Genomic DNA, 17,919 nt, shown 5'->3' with positions numbered 1-17,919 from the left:
CTTTTTGTTTGTTTTTTCCAAGACAGGATCTCATATAGCCCATGTTAACCTGGGCTATATACAGCCAGACCTGGCCCTGAAATCCTGACCCTCCTGCCTTCACCTCCCGAGTGTGCCACCACACCCAGCTCAGGGCTGTTGAGTTTCGTCAAAGGGCTTTTGCTTTTGACTCACTGTAGCTGACCAAAGCAGCAGAGTCCCAGTCATGGGAGGGCTGGGGAAGGGACCAAATTCCCCATCTTGTCAAGACCAGGAGTGACTTGTCCTGTGGGGAGGCAGGCTCCCCTCTGACCCTGCACTGACAGCCCAGCAATCTCACTTCGGGACGGGTTCTTCATTGTGCCTCCCACAGCCTGGACATCAGGGAGGGACTACAGGGCACCTCCAAGCTTCTGTGTGTCAGTTCTTTCAGTGTCTAGAGGTTCCTACCCTAGTCCACAGTTGGCCAGTGCAATCCGGGAGTCTGTTATACAATTTGTAAATTAAAGTGATGGAAAAGATGGCGTAGGGTCCCTAATAAATGAAGGTGTACCCTGAGCCTGGGTGCTAGACTTCAGTTCTCTGAGCATGGTTGTTCTTAACTTGCAGGGCTGGCTTAACACCCTGGACACCGCAGGCTTTAGGTGCCTGTCTTACTGATGCCCCATCTATGGCCTAGGTGGAGCAAACTGGACCAAGGGGTCCTGCACCTAAGAGCCCCTGCTCTTGGTTCAAAGGGTTCAAGCCCTGCCCCCCTCCAGGCTCGAGCCGGCTTTGATGTGCTGATGAGTTCTGGAAGGGGCCGCTTCACACCTAGGGCTCCGGATAAAGCTGCAGCGGACCCAATGGTCAGGCCTCCGCTGCCATGGCCCAGCCCCTGTGCGCGCCACTCTCCAAGTCCTGGATCCCGAGTCCCGCTCGTCCGCAGCCATCGATGCCTTCCGATGGGGACAGCTTCTGCTCCCCAGCCTGGTCCTCGGACTCGTGGGACGGTGCCCAGGCCAGCAGCCCTGCACTACCCTGTGCCCGCCCGGCCCGGCGTGCTGGGACCCCCGGTAGGCGCGGGACGCATGGCAGCCGCCTGGGTAGCGGACAGCGGCAGAGCGCCAGCGAACGCGAGAAGCTTCGTATGCGCACGCTCGCCCGCGCGCTGCACGAGCTGCGCCGCTTCTTGCCTCCTTCAGTGGCACCAATCGGCCAGAACCTGACCAAGATCGAGACGCTGCGCCTGGCCATCCGCTACATCGGCCACCTGTCGGCTGTGCTGGGCCTCAGCGAGGACAGCCTCCGGCAACAGCGACACGCGGTGTCACCTCGAGGCTGCCCGCTGTGCCCCGACAGCGGCCTGGCGCAGGCGCAGTCTCTCGGTCCCCATTTAAGCCCGGTTGCCTGCAGCGGGGTGTCCTGGGGTTCTTCGCCCGCCTACCCTAGACCCCGGGTCGCCGCAGAATCGTGGGACCCATCATTCCTGTACACCGAAACAGCATCCCTGGAAAGGCAGGAGATGGAGCCCAGCCCCTCGTCTCCGGTTAGTAATCCCTTCCCCATGCTGTCGAGGTGGCGTCCCCTACTGTTGGTGCGCGACACACAGCCCCAAGTTGCGGACCAGCCTCTCTCTCTGCACGCTGGATCTCCCTTGCGAGCATCCCTGCATGCCCGAAAGGGATGGGAGGGGGTGGACAGGCAGGGATTAAGGACGCATTACGAGGAGTGGATGAGCGCGGACCTGGCACCGGGACAGGTGTTGATTGTGGCGCTGTTCATTCTTGTAGCTCTTCAGCAGCGACATGCTGGCTCTGCTAGAAACCTGGACACCTCAGGAGTGGCCGCCAGCCTGAAGAGTTGAAGGGACAATGCAGTGGATGACTGGCATCCTGTCTGAGCACAGACACTTTTCCTTTTGCCTTGGCACCTTCGAAGGGGGTATTTCCTGGAAGAGGCACCAGTGATACCAACATGGGCGTCCCCGAGGTGGGAGCTGGTCCCCATCTAGACTGTACCTTTCCAATCCTCCTTGGAAGGAGGGACCCAATGGGGTACACGCTCTAAAGCTGAAGCGGGCACAAGTTCTGCCTGGTGTGTATTTATTTATTTGTGAATAAACCGTTTGTGCTAGTGTCTTTTGGAGGGTTTATTTTACTTTCTTCCTTCTGGGGTTGGGGGGAACCTCATACCCCGCTGGAAGTTCTGGTATTTGGCAGGGGGAAAGCCGACATGGAATGGTTGAGAGGGAGTCTTGTAATCTACAGCCTGGAAACACGGAGGCCTTCTACCCTCTTCCTGGTCAACATCTATTCTGCATGGGCCAGTCTGAAAGGGGTGGGGTGGGGTGGAATGGAGTGGGGGCTTCCTGACAGTGGCAGGAAGTAGTTCCTCTTTTTTTACATTTAGGGAGGAACTGGATAAAACCAGAAGATAAAACTCTATTAGCGTTGTTGTACCTTGGTTACCTTTGCATATGCTTTACAGATGTGTAAAGGTCAAGACTCTGACCCCTGTAAGGCTTGGGCATTGCAGGGCTCAGTGGTGGGAGCGGAATGGTGTGTCTGATATTCTGGGCGGCTGAGCTGTCCCTGGGGCACTGTCCCCAGACCAGATTTTCCCTGGCTAGAGCGTCCTATTTTTGTGTGGCTTAGAGATACGTGGGTGGGAGAGTTTGGTCGAGGTGATCGTGGTTCCCTGGAAGTCACTGTCTAGGAGAGAACGAAGGACCGGTCGATTGCTGATCTGTGCTGCTGAAATTCAGGTCAGGAATGTGCAGCAGAGGAGAGAGGCTCCTGGAGTCCAGAAAGAGGCTGGCATCAACCGAGCAGGGGTTGCAGTAAGGGGCACTGACTCTTGGTAGTCTCTGCTAAGTGTGCAGGGGCAACTCCGTCTCTCCCCCTCAGCTATCGGAAACTCGGGCCTTGGTATTTCTTTCTTTTTTTTTTTTTTTTTTTTTTTCTTTTTTTCGGAGCTGGGGACCGAACCCAGGGCCTTGCACTTGCTAGGCAAGCGCTCTACCACTGAGCTAAATCCCCAGCCCCTTGGTATTTCTTTTAATAAGCATGATATTGATATTGTTTGATTTGAGAGTCACATTCTGCCAAGGGTGCCCTTCAACCCCTGACTCTCCTGCCCTCTCCTCAGAGGACGGCTGGGGTGACACAGTGTGCCGCCATGCTCTCAGGCTTCTTTAGAAAGCACAGCTCAATGACGTTGGCATATCCATAAGCTATGCACTTATCACCACTAGTTTTAGAGTATTTTTGTTTATTACCTCCAAAAAGAAGCTGCTGGCCAGATGTGGCCGCCCACCTTTGACCTCAGCACTTGGAAGGCAGAAGCAGACAAATCTCTGAGTGAAAGGCTCTCCATGGTTACACAGTGAACCCTGTTCAAAGAAAGAATACTAAGAAAAAAGCTGCAGCTCCCATTAGCCCCACTCCTCACTGACTCGGCACCCAGTGGCTGGCCCCCCACAGTGACACTTTATCTCTAATGAAATGTGTCTGTTGTAGACATTTCCTATGAAAAGAAATATTCAAGTTGGCCCATACGCCGATAATCCCAATACTTGGAAACCAGGGCAGGCAGATCTTTGAATTTAGGCAAGCCCAGTCTACATACTGAGTTCCAGATTACACAAGTCTACGTAGGGGACCCTGTCTCAAAAAAACCGAAAACCAAAAACAAACCAAAAACAAAAACAAACAAGAAAGAAGCATGGAGTGTGGTCTTGTGTATCTGGCTTGTTTCAGAGTATGTGTCCCAGGTTCACCCCGATTAGCTTCAGTTTCAGAACTCCATTCCTTTCTATTACCCAATACTGCATTCTTCACATGCTCCTTCACAATTATCCATTCTTCTGTGGGATTTGTTTTAGATCGCCTGGGGGGTGATTTTTCCAGTACTCTGGCTAGGACCAGGAGGGGCAGTCCCACGGTGTGGGTCATGGTCCTGTTCTGCAGCTCAGGGGTCCAGGCTTCTAGGGTTGTCTGCAGAGAAAGTGACCCATCAGGGATCACCGGGGTGGGGGACCTCACACCTTCACTGGCCACTCCCTTTCCCAGCACCTCTGACAACTTCTGACACTCTCCTCCCAGTACCTTACCTGGCTCTGAACAGGAAGTCTTCCTGGCCCAGGAGCCAACCCATTATAGAAAATCTATTTGCAAAGTAAAGGCCCAGTGTCTTAGGATGGGGAATTAAAGTTATTAGCAAGTCTTTTCACAGATAAGTGGAACTCATTGGCCAGCCCCCTTCCCTGTGGAGGACCTCTCCTCTGAGGGGCCTGGGAGCAGCCCACTGTTTATTAGCACCTGGGTGTGAACTTTCATTAACAGGCCCCTGCTAATAGTGGCTGAGACAGAGGACTGTCGATAGAAAAGAGTCACCTCCCACTGCTCCCAGGCCCCATCCCCCTGCTTCCTGGCCCAACCGGCACATGGAGGAAACCCCAAGTGCCAGTCCCCAGTGAGGACATCAGTAGTCCTGTACCCAGGAAGGCACCCCCAGCCCAATGGTGGGGGAGCCTGTGACCCAAGTTCTCAGCCAATCCCAGGACCATCATAATGATGGGAAGTTATAAGGAAAGATGGGGCTCACCAGCCTGTAACAAGAGTCTGACACCCTCTTCTGGCCTCTGCTGGTACCAGGCATGCTCATGGTGCACCAAGAAGAATTCAGGTAAAGGGCTGGAGAGATGGCTCAGCCGTTAAAGGCTGGGCTCACAACCAAAAATATAAGAACACAGGTAGAACACCCAAACACATAAGAACAAAACTTAATACCTAAGCCATTGTTATGGAGGAAGGTGGAGCAGAGGAAGAGTGGCGGTGCCCAACAGTGTCCCCATTAGCAGATGACAGGCAGTCCCTGAGAAGGCTGCAGAGTCTGGTTTAGACTCAGGTAGAAGAGATGTGCAGACTAGCTGCACATGGGTTTTCTGGTCACATGACGAATAAAGCCATCTGAGTGGGTAAGTGCCCCACAGGCTTCTGCAACCTGAGAATGGGAGAGCTGAGGGAAGGCTGCCTCACCTAACTACTAAGTGTTCATCCCAGGGCCAGGCCAGGCCACTCCAGTCACACCTTCCGTCTGGTGCCACCACAGTGAGAGGAAGCACCGCATTAACTTTCGTACCTGGGCTCTGTGTGCATCACCCCAGCACTGCTCGCCTCTCGATGCTCCTGGCCTCTCATTCTTAGAACCACCAGCCCCCTCCTCAGCAGATAGTGCGCTGACCCCTAGCCAGTGTGTCTCGAGCCCTCATAGCCTGGAGTGGGCTTTGCCAGGTCTGGTTCCTTCTCACCGGTCCTAGGACACCTTGGAATTCCAGGCTCTTTGTCTTTGTTTCTATATGCTCACAGAAGCAGAGAGGGCAGACATGACAGAGTTGTAGCTGGCAGGACATGGACTTGGGACCCTTCCACTTACTTTTCCTCACATAGCTCTCCCCTGGGCAGTTTGAAGTTTGACGGGGCAGACATCTATTGTCCCTGTAGGTATGGACATGGCCACAAGCCTGTGTGGCTGACATTGCCATATGACCACAGTCAGGCCAGGGAGAGGCAGGCTTGGGACTCGGCTAGAGCCACAGGAAGGGAACGTGAGCTGTATGTGCTGTGTGAATCCTTCCCTGGTCATGTCTGGGTCCTGTGGCTGTTGTGTCATGGATGCTATCTGTACCTGAGTATTGTGTATGTCATGGATGCTCATCACAGCTGAGAGCCTAGCTAAGAGGGAATAGGGCTGAGGGAGAGGTGGGAAACTCACACGCTACCTCCACACTGTTCCTGGTGTACCACAGTGTTCTTGGCTGGTGGCTATTCCAACCAGCTGAGCCCCTTCGACTGTGGCAGCGGGGCTAGGAGAGTCTGAGGTTGTTCCAAGCTGTATAACTCGGTTCTACACTTTCCCCTGTAAATCAAAGACACTCATAAGGGCTGAAGTGTGGAGCACGCATGCCCCACGTGAGGCCTGCCGCTGAGCTTTGGGTTCTGTGTTAAGCTGAAGTCCCAAGGCTTCCAGCTCATCCCAAGGAAGCACTGTCAGGGAGAAGGGAGAGGGAAGGAGAAGGGAGGGAGGGAGGAGGGGGAGGGAAGGAGAGAAAGGAGGGAGGGGCTCTGTGCTGAGTTCTTATTCCCATTGAGGGAGAGGGCAGAGCACAGCGTTATCTGGGATGTTTAGCCGGTCAGTGTCAGTGCCAGGCAGGGCAAGGCACGTGGCTCAGAACAGTTAGATGGGGCACCACGGAGTGGCAGAAGCGAACCCAAAAGCGAACCCCTGCAGCTCCTAGGGCCAGGTTGGGAGGTAGCTTCCTAACGTTCTCAACATGGCCACATGGTGCCCTCAGAGAAAATGGCCACATGGTGCCCTCAGAGAAACAGACATTTCCCTCAGCGTCTTGGAGTGTGGCGAGTTTTCCTGGGAGGAGTAGTTTCTGGAAGACAGCCAAGTGGCTCTCTGCTCTTCTCTCAGTTCCCCAGGACACCAAGCCTCTTCTGGTGATCGTCTCTCACCAGGCCCTGACTCGTTGACCCATCTCTCAAAGCCATGTGGCCTAAGCTCTGTCACTCACTCCACTCTTCTGGACTTTCATCCTTCGCTCTCCTCTGGGGCCCTGTCCCGACCTTGGTCCTGTTAAATACGTATTTTCCCACCACACAGCACTGCAGCCCTTTGGAGAGAGACTGTGAGGAAAGCTTAGAGTCGGAGAGGTGTGTGGAAAGAAAAGGGGTCACCATCCATCTTCAGAGAAGTGGCTCCACTGGGCCTATGTAGCTAGTGGTCCTCACTAGACGTGGGAGGTCCAGGAGCTGGGCCCTGCTTCCATCAGAGCTTGGAGACAGCAATGAACCACATGGGTAGCAGTGGCCAGTCTGTTTATTTAAATGGCATCTAAACTCCATGAGACACTCAGGATTTGAAGGTCCTCTAAATACCTCAGCTCTGCTGGCTCCATGGAGGTCCCAGGCTTTGAGCTGTGGCTCTCTGTTGCAGTCTTTCTACCTCTCGGCATCCTGGGCAGGGGCTGTGGAGTTCCAGGGTGCTCACTTCTTTAAGTTTTCTTTCTGGAGCATGATGGAGTACTTCCGAAGCCTGGACCACTGCTCACGCCCTTTCATCTGGCTCTTCTGGAAGCTGAGGGCCACACAACCAGACATGAGAGCTGTCACCATAGCCACCCAGCCCAGTGGTCCCCTGGCTGTCCCTGAGCCATTCAGGTGGGAAACTCTGGAGGATGACACACCAGCTTCATCTTTGAACCCTGGACTTAGCCCAACATGCGACAGACATCTGGAAGGCCTAAGAAGGCAAGCCTGGTGTTCTAGGCACAGGCACTGTGAAGGGGTGGGAACTGAGGACCTAAAAGCCCAAGTACAAACGAAGTGCTCAAGGCAATCGTCCAGCCTCCTAAAGGAAGGCAATCACACAAGCTATAGCAGGGGCAAACATTGGAGACCCGCATCTGAGTGACAGGAGCTGGTTCTAAAGCACAGAAACCGTGACTCACATCACGGTCACGTGATCAGAGGTCAGCCTTTTAAAACCCAGGGCTGGGGAGATGGCTCAGTGTTATAGGTGCTTACTGCTCTTCCAGAGGACCCAGGTTTGGTTGCCACACCCACATGTGACAGCTCTCAATAACTGACGATGCCAGCTCCAGAGACTGGATGCTGTCTTCTGGACCTCACAGTCACTGTACGCATGCATTACACACAGACACAGACACACACACAGACACACAGACACACAGACACACACACACACACACACACACACACTTTTTAAACTTCTTTTCAGAGAGAGCTGTAAGGGGAGATCAAGGACAGGGAATGGAGCTCAGCGGCAGAGCATCTGCCCAGCATCCCAGGGCCCTTGGCTCCATACCAACCCAAACAAACAAGCAAGCGCAGTGTAAAAACCAAATGTATACATTTGGCTGACCTGGAACTCAGCATATAGACCAGGCTGTCTCTGAACTCATGGACACCCACCTGCCTCTGCCTCCATTGTGCTTGTATTAAAGGCCTGTACGGGCTGGAGAGATGGCTCAGCGGTTAAGAGGACCCGACTGCTCTTCCAGAGGTCATGAGTTCAATTCCCAGCAACCACATGGTGGCTCACAACCATCTGTAAAGAGATCTGATGCCCTCTTCTGGTGTATCTGAAGACAGCTACAGTGTACTTATATATAATAAATAAAAAAAAAAAAAAAAAAAAAAAAAGGCCTGTGCCACCATGCCTGGATCTAAGGTGCTTTGGGAACGATTTATAAAAGCAACGCATGCTCAGCAGTGCTCACTGCAGGGAGAATGACAAGTTCAGCACTGACTGGCTCTCTCTCTGGATCTGGCAACAAATTAAGACTATTCTTCCTTTTGTTTTTTGTTTGGTTTTCAAGACAGAATCTCTGTGTAGCCTTGACTGTCCTGGAACTCACTCCTTAGATCAGGCTGACCTCAAACTCAGAAATCTGCCTGCCTCTGCCTCTGAAGTGCTGGGATCAAAGGCGTGCGCCTCCAAAGATTTCTGCATAGAGCTCAGTCGCAGTTCCAAAGGGCCCTGAGGTTTCCCACAGTCACCACTAGTGGGCACCAGACTCCCACACTGTACCTCTTGGCTTGCAGGCCCACAGCCAAACTTCAGAATGAGCCCTGATGTGGAAACTGAGTCCTCAGATTTTCAACGGTTTACCTCACTCACCTGAGGAAGTAGTACCTTCAGCCCCACCCCTTGAATAACACTTTTTTTTCACATGAGGGTAATTAATCCTTCATTGTCTGATAAACTAGCAGTGACTTTCTCTAAAGAAAATGCCAGGCAAGACAATACTGATGTCCCTCAGGGCCCACCAATAGTTTCTTCTAGACCCATAACCAGACTCAAGGCAAGGCAGGCCCCTAGAGGGGAGGTAGAAAGTGTGGTCCATGAGGAGATGCGCTACACTACTGAGGAGCTTAATGAGTTTGCTAATTCATCCAAGCAGAAGTCTGGGGAACATGTGTGGGGATGGATTTTAAGGGTGTGGGATAATGGCAGAAGGAACGTAAAACTAGATCAGGCTGAGTGTATTGACATGGGCCCTCAGAGTGAAGAGTCTAGGTTTAATATGGATTCTAGGTTTAATATGGAAGCTCGCACAGTTAAAAAAAAAAAGGTGTCAGGAATTTGTTTGAATGGCTGGCTGTAGCGTTTACCAAAAGCTGGCCTACTGAAAAGGAGTGGAGATGCCGATATCCTTTGGTTTAGTGTTGACCAAGGGATTTTAAGGCTCAGGGAAACTGCAATGCTAGAGTGGATATGCTGTGTAAATCTCACTCTGCCACAATGGGAAGGCCCAGAAGACAGGCCCTTCACAAGTCCTATAAGATGCAAACTGGTGAGAGGGGCGCCAGCACATTTGAAGGCTTTTGTTCTCACCCTTTCCCTGTGCCAGACCCTAGGGTTGCAGACGCTGCTGCTCAACTGGATGAACTAAATGTAATGGTGAGTTCAATTGGGCCCTGGGGTAACAAGGACCAGGTGGTGGCATTGAATCACCAGAGACAAGGTGAACAAGTTATTATAATGGACAGTACAGTCAAAACAGCATTCATAATGACCTAACAGGTAACGGTCAGCTCAGGAAAGGTGACTTTATAATGGCAGGTTTTGTATGGACCTTTGGTACTGGGTACCAGGGTCATGGTATTTCCAGGCATGAAATAGACAGGAAGCCTACTGCATCTCCGTCTGATCTGTGTAAGTACGTCCTTCCTACTCTTGTTGCCTGGAATGCCTGTCATGCAGTCTTATCCTGTCCCGTGCTCCCCACTGTAACGACCAATGACCATGAACTAGAATCTACAAAGCTATAAGCCAAATAAACCTTTTCTACTCACAAGTTAATTATCTCAGGTATTTTGTCACAATGCCAGGAAGTTGGCCAAAACAATAAAGATATCTCGCAAAACTAAAACCCAGGGGCTAGGGAGACACCTGCATCTGTAAAGTGACAGTGCAAGCACGTGATCAGTGCTGGGAAGGTAGGGACAAAGGACCCCAGCACTCAGAGGACAGGTAGCCTGGCCAACCTGCAGGCCCCAGGCTAGTGAAAGACTGTTTCAAAACCAAACAAATGGGGTTGATGATAGGTCAGTGGTCAGGGGCAACTGCTTCTCTTGGCAGAGGACCTGCATTTCACTTCCAGCACACAAATCCGGTAGCTAACAACTGCCTGTAACTCCAAAACCTCTGGTTTCCCAGGCCGACTGAACTCACATTTATATTATACGCACCCACACACACCAGTACAACAAAAACAAACAAACAAAACCGAAAAGCCAAAATAACTGAACAGAAGCCCCCAAGGTGAACGGTACCTAAAGAGTAAGAAGGTGCAGCATCAGAGGTGCTGGCTTCTACAGACACCGCACACGGGTGCCCTCATGTGACCATGCACACGTATGCACGAGTTTACAGAAAGGCAGAGTCTGAGGCAATGTAAGGTCAGGTAAAAGCATGTGGTGCGGGGCTGGGGATTTAGCTCAGTGGTAGAGCGCTTACCTAGGAAGCGCAAGGCCCTGGGTTCGGTCCCCAGCTCCGGAAAAAAAAAAGCATGTGGTGAAGCATGATCCCAAGGTAGCGGAACGCCAAGCTGAACGACCAAGAAATGCTAACGGGTGCTGATGATTTGGGGTGGTAGGATTAGGGGTTATTTAAATTTACTTTTTGCATATTCATGTTTTCCAATTTTTTTTATAAATATGTACACACACACACATACACACACACACACACACACACACACACACACACACACACTACTATTTTCTTTGCTTTTGGAACAATGTTTTGCTACATAGCCCAGGCTGGTTTCAAATCCCCACTTTGCTCTCCAGCCCCCCCCCCCCCAAGTACTAAGGTTATAGCACTGTGTGGCAGGCACCATGCCTGGCTTCTGAGTACCTCTTTTTGTTGTTGTTGTTTTTTAAATAACAGTGGGAATTTACTCTATTAAGCTCATCGGTATCTGTGACAAGGTCACTCGGTTAAGGGTGGAAAAGTCTGTGGCCAGAGGGAAGTGAGTTACTCAGTCTGCTGCTGTGACCCTGGGTCTATTCCCACCAGTGAGTGTCCTGTTACTGACCTTTGAGTAAAGTGGGAAATGTCACCCTTTCTGACCACTAAAGGAATAAGGCCGGCTGAGCATAGACAGACATGGACAGAAGCAAGCTTATTAAACTGGGAGGTCACAGACCCCCACACATCCCAGGAACATCAGGGAGCTTCCGGGATGGCCCTTGGGAAGCACTCCCTGTTTTCAGTCTGTCTGCCAAAGCAATGGTGGCTTTCTGTGGAAAAGCTACAGAGAAACACAAAGAAAACCACCACACATGCTCACCACCCCAGTGTACCCGTATGTTCCTACAAATACACATTTCCCATCTTCTTCCTGACTCAAAACCAGGGTGGTACTGTCACGATGGCTTCTCATCTCTTCCCGTCTTTTCAAACGTGTTAAACGTGTGCAGAGAGTGCGATGGCCCTTCACCCACATACGCTGTCCTCAGCTTTATTTCCCTCGGGCTCTCTATAAACATTTCCCTAGATTTCACCATCTCTTACCGTTTTTACTTTCTGTCTCTATAAATACTTTCCTGGGTCATTTGGAAGTACAGTGGAGAAATCATGACACTTTCCCCTACATGTGTCTGAAGAGCAGGTCCCTAGGGTACAGAATGCCCCTGAGCATTGCTGCCAAACCTCTGACCTGGGCAGTGTCGGGAGAACAGCACCTCCCCCACGGTCCCTCTCCTCTTCCAAGATCCATGAGGCTGTATTTCTTTCTTGATCAAGCAGCACACCTCCCCGCATGAGACACTGAGAGTCACTTAAGTCGCTCAGCATAACATAGGAAGGGAGAAGTGGGTAGAAGGCTGGAGTGAAGCTCAGGGGTGGTAGCTAGTCTAGCAGGCAAAGACCCTTTTCCTTTCTAGAAAAGTTGGAGGGTGTTTTAGGCTGGCCCTGTAAGGTAGAAAGTAGAGGGTAGCTGTGCTGCCACCTAGTGGTCATACGTAGGATTTCCCCCAGGCACTTTTTTTTTTGTTGTTGTAAATTTATTTGACTTTATGTGTATGGGGTTTTACCTGCATGTATGTGTGTTCACTGCATTATTCAGTGCCCTCAGAGGCCGGATGATGATGTCATGTCCTCTGAAACTGGGTTAAAGGCAGTGGTAAGCCACCCACCCTGTGAATGCTGAGAATCAAATCGGTCTTTGGCAAGAGCAGCAGGTGCTCTTTCCCTCTGCCGCATCTCTCCAGCCCTAAGGCATTCTGATTTTAACAGAGGGGAACAGCGTGCCTGCTACTTATGGAGTAAACGATCTGTGGTGTTTGAATAAGGACGGCCCCCACAGGCTCACAGATTTGAATGTCTCCGGGAAGTGACATGATTTAAAAAGGTTAGAAAAATTAAGAGGTGTGGTCTTGCTGGGGTAGATGTGTCACTGTGGGTGGGCTCTGAGGTCTCAAAAAGACCTCATCAGATCCCCCACACATTGTCTCTCTCTATCTCTGTGTCTCTGTCTCTTTCTCCCCTTGGAAATCAAGATGTAGCTCTCAGTTATTTCTCCAACTAGACTCCTGCCTGCCGTCATGTTCTCTGCCATGATGATAACAGACTAAGCCTCTGAAACTGTAAGCCAGCCCCAGTTAAAATGCTCCCCTTAGTCATGGTCTCTTACAGCAACAGAACACTAAGACACAAACTATGTCTGGCACTGTGTATGTATTTGCTTACCTAAAACCTACAAGCCCTAGGAGTTGGGCCTACTCAAAATATCCAGTACATGGCTTGGCAGGTGGCAGATGCTGTGTACTGTGAGCTTGGAGACAGGATCTGAAAGGGTAACCCAGCCTGGGTCTCACAGCTAGTAAATGGGAGAGTCAAAATCTAAACCCAGGCCTGTCTGGTCTTAGCCTCTATAACTTGGCCATTGTACTTCCTGAGGGAGAGGTCTAAATGAAGAAAGGGGAGGGATTCTGATGGATCTGTTGGGCATTACCCTGACTGAAGAGACAACTGGCGCTCAGAGACCACTTTTTATGAGATAAAGACGTCTTGGAAGGGAATGAACCTACCAGCCATGAAGCTCTGGAAAGTCAGGCCAGGGCTGAGACTACAGCAACCCCCAGAAGACCCCATCCCACACAAAATAAGCAGCCAGACCACTGTAGGAACTGTCAAGGATTTATAGCATCCCGAGATGTCCTGTCAAGTGGGTTAGGGAGCCTGAGTGCTGTTCACTGGGCTTTTTAAGCAGAAAGGAAAGCAAGCAAAGGGTTGGGGAGAGGTGAAATAAATAAAAGAGAAGAAATACACCCATAATAACCATCTGTGATGGGGAAAAGAAAGTCAGAGACCAGTGGTGGCTAGGCATTTCCTACAAATGGCCAGAGAGTAAATAAGTCATACCTGAAGAGTCATGTGCTTCCCACTGCACCTACTGACTTCTGCCATGGAAGCTCACACACAGCCCTTGACTATCTATGAAGTTGTGCTCCAGTAAAGCTTAATTTAGAATGAGTGGGCCCTCCTGCCAGGAGCCCAGTGCTAGGCCCTCCTTTTGAAATGTTTGTCAAGAAGGAATACCAGATGGTTGGGGATTTAGCTCAGTGGTAGAGCGCTTTCCTAGCAAGCGCAAGGCCCTGGGTTCGGTCCTCAGCTCCGGGGGGAGGGGGTTGGGGATGGGGGGAGGAGTACCAGACACTCCCCCTGCTCCCTAACCACACTCCAGGATGCTGCCCCTGTTCTTAGTTGCCCAGTAGAACTTGACGGTAGACACTATTGCTGAAGACACCATACACTTTGGTCAAAGGATATAGAGAAATCAAACTGGTTCTGGACTGGAAGCTTCCTTCCTCCCTGCTGGCTATTATTTACAGTAGCAGAAAGTGCTCTGCAGGCTGAAGGGTCATTAACAGTCTTACCCAGATGTGAACCCTGAGAGCTACAGTAACAGCAGCTTGCTGAGGCAGCAGGGCCATTGGTGCAGTAGTGGCCTGAATGTTATGGGGGTAACTAACCATGGTTTGAAGTCGGATTTAAGATCTGCTCCACAGAAGGTAACTCAGGCCTGGTACTGTAAACCTGGCCAGGGTTGGAAATTGGTTCTGATGCTTTGATTCAGTCAGGGATCCGCATGTCCAAATGCTGAAGTGGGGCAGGGCCCTTAGAGTTGTGCAGGCAAGGATGCAGGGAGGAGGAGAAAAGATAGTTGTACCTGAGGGTTGGGGAGAGATGGATGGATAGGGGAGCTGCAGGAGACAAAGCCACTCAGCCAAGTGATCTCAGGTAAGTGGCCGCTGGCCGTGTCCCCGACTGGTAGCAGGTGGAAAATTAGAAATGCCTAGTCATTGAGTTAGCAAAGGCATGTTAAAATAAGTGTGTGTGTGTGTGTGTGTGTGTGTGTGTGTGTGTGTGTGTCTGTCTGTCTGTCTGTCTGTCTGTCTTTCATTCTCAGATCCAAAGATAGCTCCTAGGCAGGCACGCGCTGGGAGCACAAAGCAGTGTAAGCCAAAACTCACTGCTACAAACCAGAGGCCCATCGCTGGGGAGCCAGGAGCCCTAAGGCAGAACACACTACTCCAGTATTGTGCTAAGTGGACATAGTATTAAAGTGCCTCCTAAATAGGTGAGCATGGAGTGTTCAGCCCCAAACCCACGTCTGTCACTCCCTTCCCACCACGGCATAGCAAACATCAAGGCAGAAGTGCGCAAAGTTCGCAAGAGCCAGAGACCAGTGTAACGCAATGTCTTCTGGACATGACAGGGCCACTGCCCCCACAAACTCACCGAGCTATGGTTCCATACACAAGAACAGCACAGAGCAAGCCAGTCAGCACTACAGTGTGGGTGAGGAAGGGTCCAGAAGCCACCCTCATCTGAGAAGCTACTGGCAGTGGATGGTTACCATGGGAGGGAAAGTCCTTTTCCTTCAGTGATGCAGCCTCTTTGGCTGCCCATGCTCTAAAAGAATGGCTCCAGGGCAACGTGCACATGAGCAGCACTAATGACCCAGTGGGTTTAAAAGCCAACAATGAAGTACACACAGTTGGACAGGGATGTGTTGGGGAGTCTGAGAGGATGAGAGCAAGGCAGTGGGAAATGAATATGATTAAATTATACTGTGCACATCCATGAAATCCTCAAAGAATAAAGAATCCAATTATTATAACACAACAGGAGCACTAGAGCACATCCCTGGGTGCACAAGTCACTTTAATTTTTGAAGTGAGAAACTGTGCAGGTATGGCCCACGAGCCATAGTTAGCTGAACATGTTATGATGGTTCTTTTTTTTTTTTTTTTTCTTTTCTTTTCTTTTTTTCGGAGCTGGGGACCGAACCCAGGGCCTTGCGCTTGCTAGGCAAGCGCTCTACCACTGAGCTAAATCCCCAACCCCTATGATGGTTCTAATAATCCACAGAAAAAAGAAGAGATGGTCGTGGCAGGGAATCAAGTGAAGCACTCCCTCTTCTCTGTCTCCCCTTCCTTTCCTTCTTTTCTGTCTGTATGTGGTAAATGCATATGGACCTGTGTTCATACAGGTGTGGGCATGAATGCATGCGCTTCAAGAGCCATCTCCCTTCTTCATCTAATTATCTTTATTTTAAAGATAACTTTTTATTATTTTATGTGTCTAGAACAATAGGTCAAATATCTCCCTGTCTTGTCTCAGCAGGAGCCATCATTAGTTTAACCTGAACCACCACCCTTTCTGCCCCCTTGCTATGAAAAGCCCCATGGGAAAGTACTCAATCCTGCTTCAGAAACTTGGGGTTGAAATGCCCCAGCTAACTGCATGTTTTTGGCTGCTGTTAAACTGACTTGCTTGCTTGCTTGCTAAATGTGTTTTGAGGCTGATTTGTGAGAAATGTTTTTCTCTAGGCGTACAGACTCTCAATTTGGACTTTGGTCCTGCTGATTTGCTTTAGGTCTGTACCCACAAGATACATGGATTTTACCTGTCTGTATGTCTGTGTACCATGGGGGTGCCTGGGCCAGGAGAGACCAGAGGAAGGTGTCAACTCTTCGAGGATGGCTGTGAGCTACCATGTGAGTGATGGGACTCAAACCAGGGTCCTCTGGAAGAGCAGCCACTTCTCTCCCTGCTGAACCACCTCTCCAGCCTCCACATTGGTTTTTGAGGGCCTCTCATCGGCCTGGAGCTCACAGAGTAGGATAAGTCAACCCACATGGTAAAACCCTTCAGTTAGCAGCAATTAGGTATAGAAAGGCTCAGAAACCACACTGAGTGGCAGCTCAGCAAGCACAACCATGCGCTGGGTGCTCTCTTACCTCTTCTGGAGGAACTGCTCGTATCTTTTCTCCATTGACAACACCTGGCTATATGCTAAGTCCTTTTGAGAAACGGTGCACTTTTTGGAGATATCTTCCAGGAGTGAGTAATCCTCAAAATTAAAATAGAAAACAGAATCTGTGGTATTCTTGGGATCATGAGTAGAGTTGGTATTGTCATATGGACGGGCTCCTGTGAGGAAAGGAGACCAGTGCGCTCAGTGCAGTTGCTTTCTCCATGGGGCAAGGGTCCTCAGGTGTGGAACTGTTCTGTGTGTGGAGGCCAGCTTATCTGCCTTGAGCTGCCAGGGAGTTACTTAATTATGCAGAACAAAGGCCTTGCCAGCACTTTGTCAAACCCCATGGGAACCAGGCTGCAGCCTCCTCTGGCTTGGGACAGAGGGGACTGAGAAAGCACAGAGGAGGAGCGAGGAGGTTATCATGCTTTTGTGAGACATCAGGAAAGCCAGAAAGAGTGTAGTGGACCCTATCATTGGGTAGCTGTCCTCATATTTATTCTCTTCCATACCATGAAGCAGAAAAAATGGATGGTGTGGAGACACAACAAACAGTGGCTTCCAGGGGATGTCTGGTGGGTGGCATGTCGGGGCTGAGAAGGCACAGATAGTCTCAGCCTTGGCCACGTCCATGAGGCTTACAGAACAGTTCCTGGAAAAGATTAGCACCTGGGAAGAAAAACCATCTTCTCTCAGACTTGGCTCTCACAGAAAGGCAGAAGGTAGAGGCCACCTTGGGACCCTACTCCAGGACCCCTCCTCTCATCTCCTGGCATCTGTCCCTCTTCAGACACTTGTCACCGCAAGAAAAGTCTTGTTATCACTCCAATGTGCTCTTCTCATCCCCTCACTATGGCCCTGAGGTTGCAGGGCCCCTCCCGCCTGCCTCTAGGGTCCCTCTGCCGCTTTATGAGCTCATTCTTCTGGCGTTGTCTCTCTGGTATACTCATCTCCTGGAGACTACAAGGACCCAACAGTGTTCTGACCACTGGTGGGCACAGAATGGACATATATAGACTCATGCATTCTTTTAGGGACTTCTGGGGCCCTAAAGGGCCTCTTCCTCTGCCAAGTCATCTCAGGAATCACAGACTTTGTCTCTGCCCTGAAAGGATTAGGAAATTAGCAGGACATGGCTGGATCGGCTACATCCAGAGGGAGCCCAGCGCGTGGGTTCTAGCTCCGTGTAGAAGACGATGTTCCCTGTCCCCGCCTGTCTATGCTGTAGGTCTCATCAGTAGGAGGTATGTCCACATCTTCCTGCCAGTGTACAAAGGCTGGTCCCTCTGTCCTGAACCCACACTCGTCCCTCTTCATACCCTCAGATCTGAACTTTGGATAGTTTCAACTCTTTTGATTCTGCTGTCCCCTCCTGTGACATTCCTTGACCCTCTGCAACTTCTGCATTAGGTGGTCTGTTCTGTGCGTCCATTACAAATTACATCACAGCCTTTCTTGTGTTCTGAGGCAGCTGTTTGGTGATTTGTCTCCTGATGAAAACATGAGCACCTGAAGGGTAGCAACTTTCTCTTTGATGTGTGGTTCCTTATTTAATGCTTGGGATTGAATCCAGGACCTGCTAACATTCAGTC

At 50.7% G+C, this 17,919-nt stretch overlaps 2 protein-coding genes across 16 annotated transcripts in view; one reads left to right on the top strand and one right to left on the bottom strand.

The window, feature by feature from the left end:
* The first annotated feature begins 580 nt into the window (after positions 1 to 580).
* Positions 581 to 2,099, top strand: Mesp1 (mesoderm posterior bHLH transcription factor 1). The gene is made up of 2 exons (NM_001107531.1): positions 581 to 1,507; positions 1,752 to 2,099. The coding sequence occupies exons 1-2, from the start codon at positions 845 to 847 to the stop codon at positions 1,815 to 1,817; spliced, it is 729 nt and encodes a 242-aa protein (NP_001101001.1). The 5' UTR covers positions 581 to 844; the 3' UTR covers positions 1,818 to 2,099.
* A 1,122-nt stretch (positions 2,100 to 3,221) lies between these two features.
* Wdr93 (WD repeat domain 93) overlaps positions 3,222 to 17,919 on the bottom strand; it is a 49,980-nt gene continuing 35,282 nt past the window's right edge. For 5 of the 15 annotated variants that reach the window (XM_063271151.1, XM_017589562.3, XM_063271156.1 and 2 more), the window contains 3 exons: positions 16,840 to 16,996; positions 16,311 to 16,503; positions 6,829 to 7,104 (listed from right to left, as the gene is read on the bottom strand). In XM_063271151.1, coding sequence (XP_063127221.1) covers positions 7,014 to 7,104; positions 16,311 to 16,503; positions 16,840 to 16,996 — 441 coding nt within the window. In that variant the 3' untranslated portion in view covers positions 6,829 to 7,013. Of the gene's footprint in view, positions 3,353 to 3,781; positions 5,881 to 6,828; positions 7,105 to 16,310; positions 16,504 to 16,839; positions 16,997 to 17,919 lie in introns of those variants that run through there. The other 10 variants (XR_010056371.1, XR_001835468.3, XR_010056372.1 and 7 more) reach the window with 10 other exon arrangements.

Source organism: Rattus norvegicus, chromosome 1 (assembly GCF_036323735.1).
Source record: "Rattus norvegicus strain BN/NHsdMcwi chromosome 1, GRCr8, whole genome shotgun sequence".
In the NCBI taxonomy this organism is placed as follows: domain Eukaryota; kingdom Metazoa; phylum Chordata; class Mammalia; order Rodentia; family Muridae; genus Rattus; species Rattus norvegicus.
Note: the sequence above shows the minus strand (reverse complement) of the source record. Positions and strands in the feature narration are given on the sequence as shown.

Bases quoted from the DNA above. Each gene is read 5' to 3' on its own strand.
- Mesp1 (NM_001107531.1), top strand. From the start codon at position 845: ATGGCCCAGCCCCTGTGCGCGCCACTCTCCAAGTCCTGGATCCCGAGT. The intron at 1,508-1,751 runs GTTAGTAATCCC...TCATTCTTGTAG, and splicing joins AGCCCAGCCCCTCGTCTCCG to CTCTTCAGCAGCGACATGCT.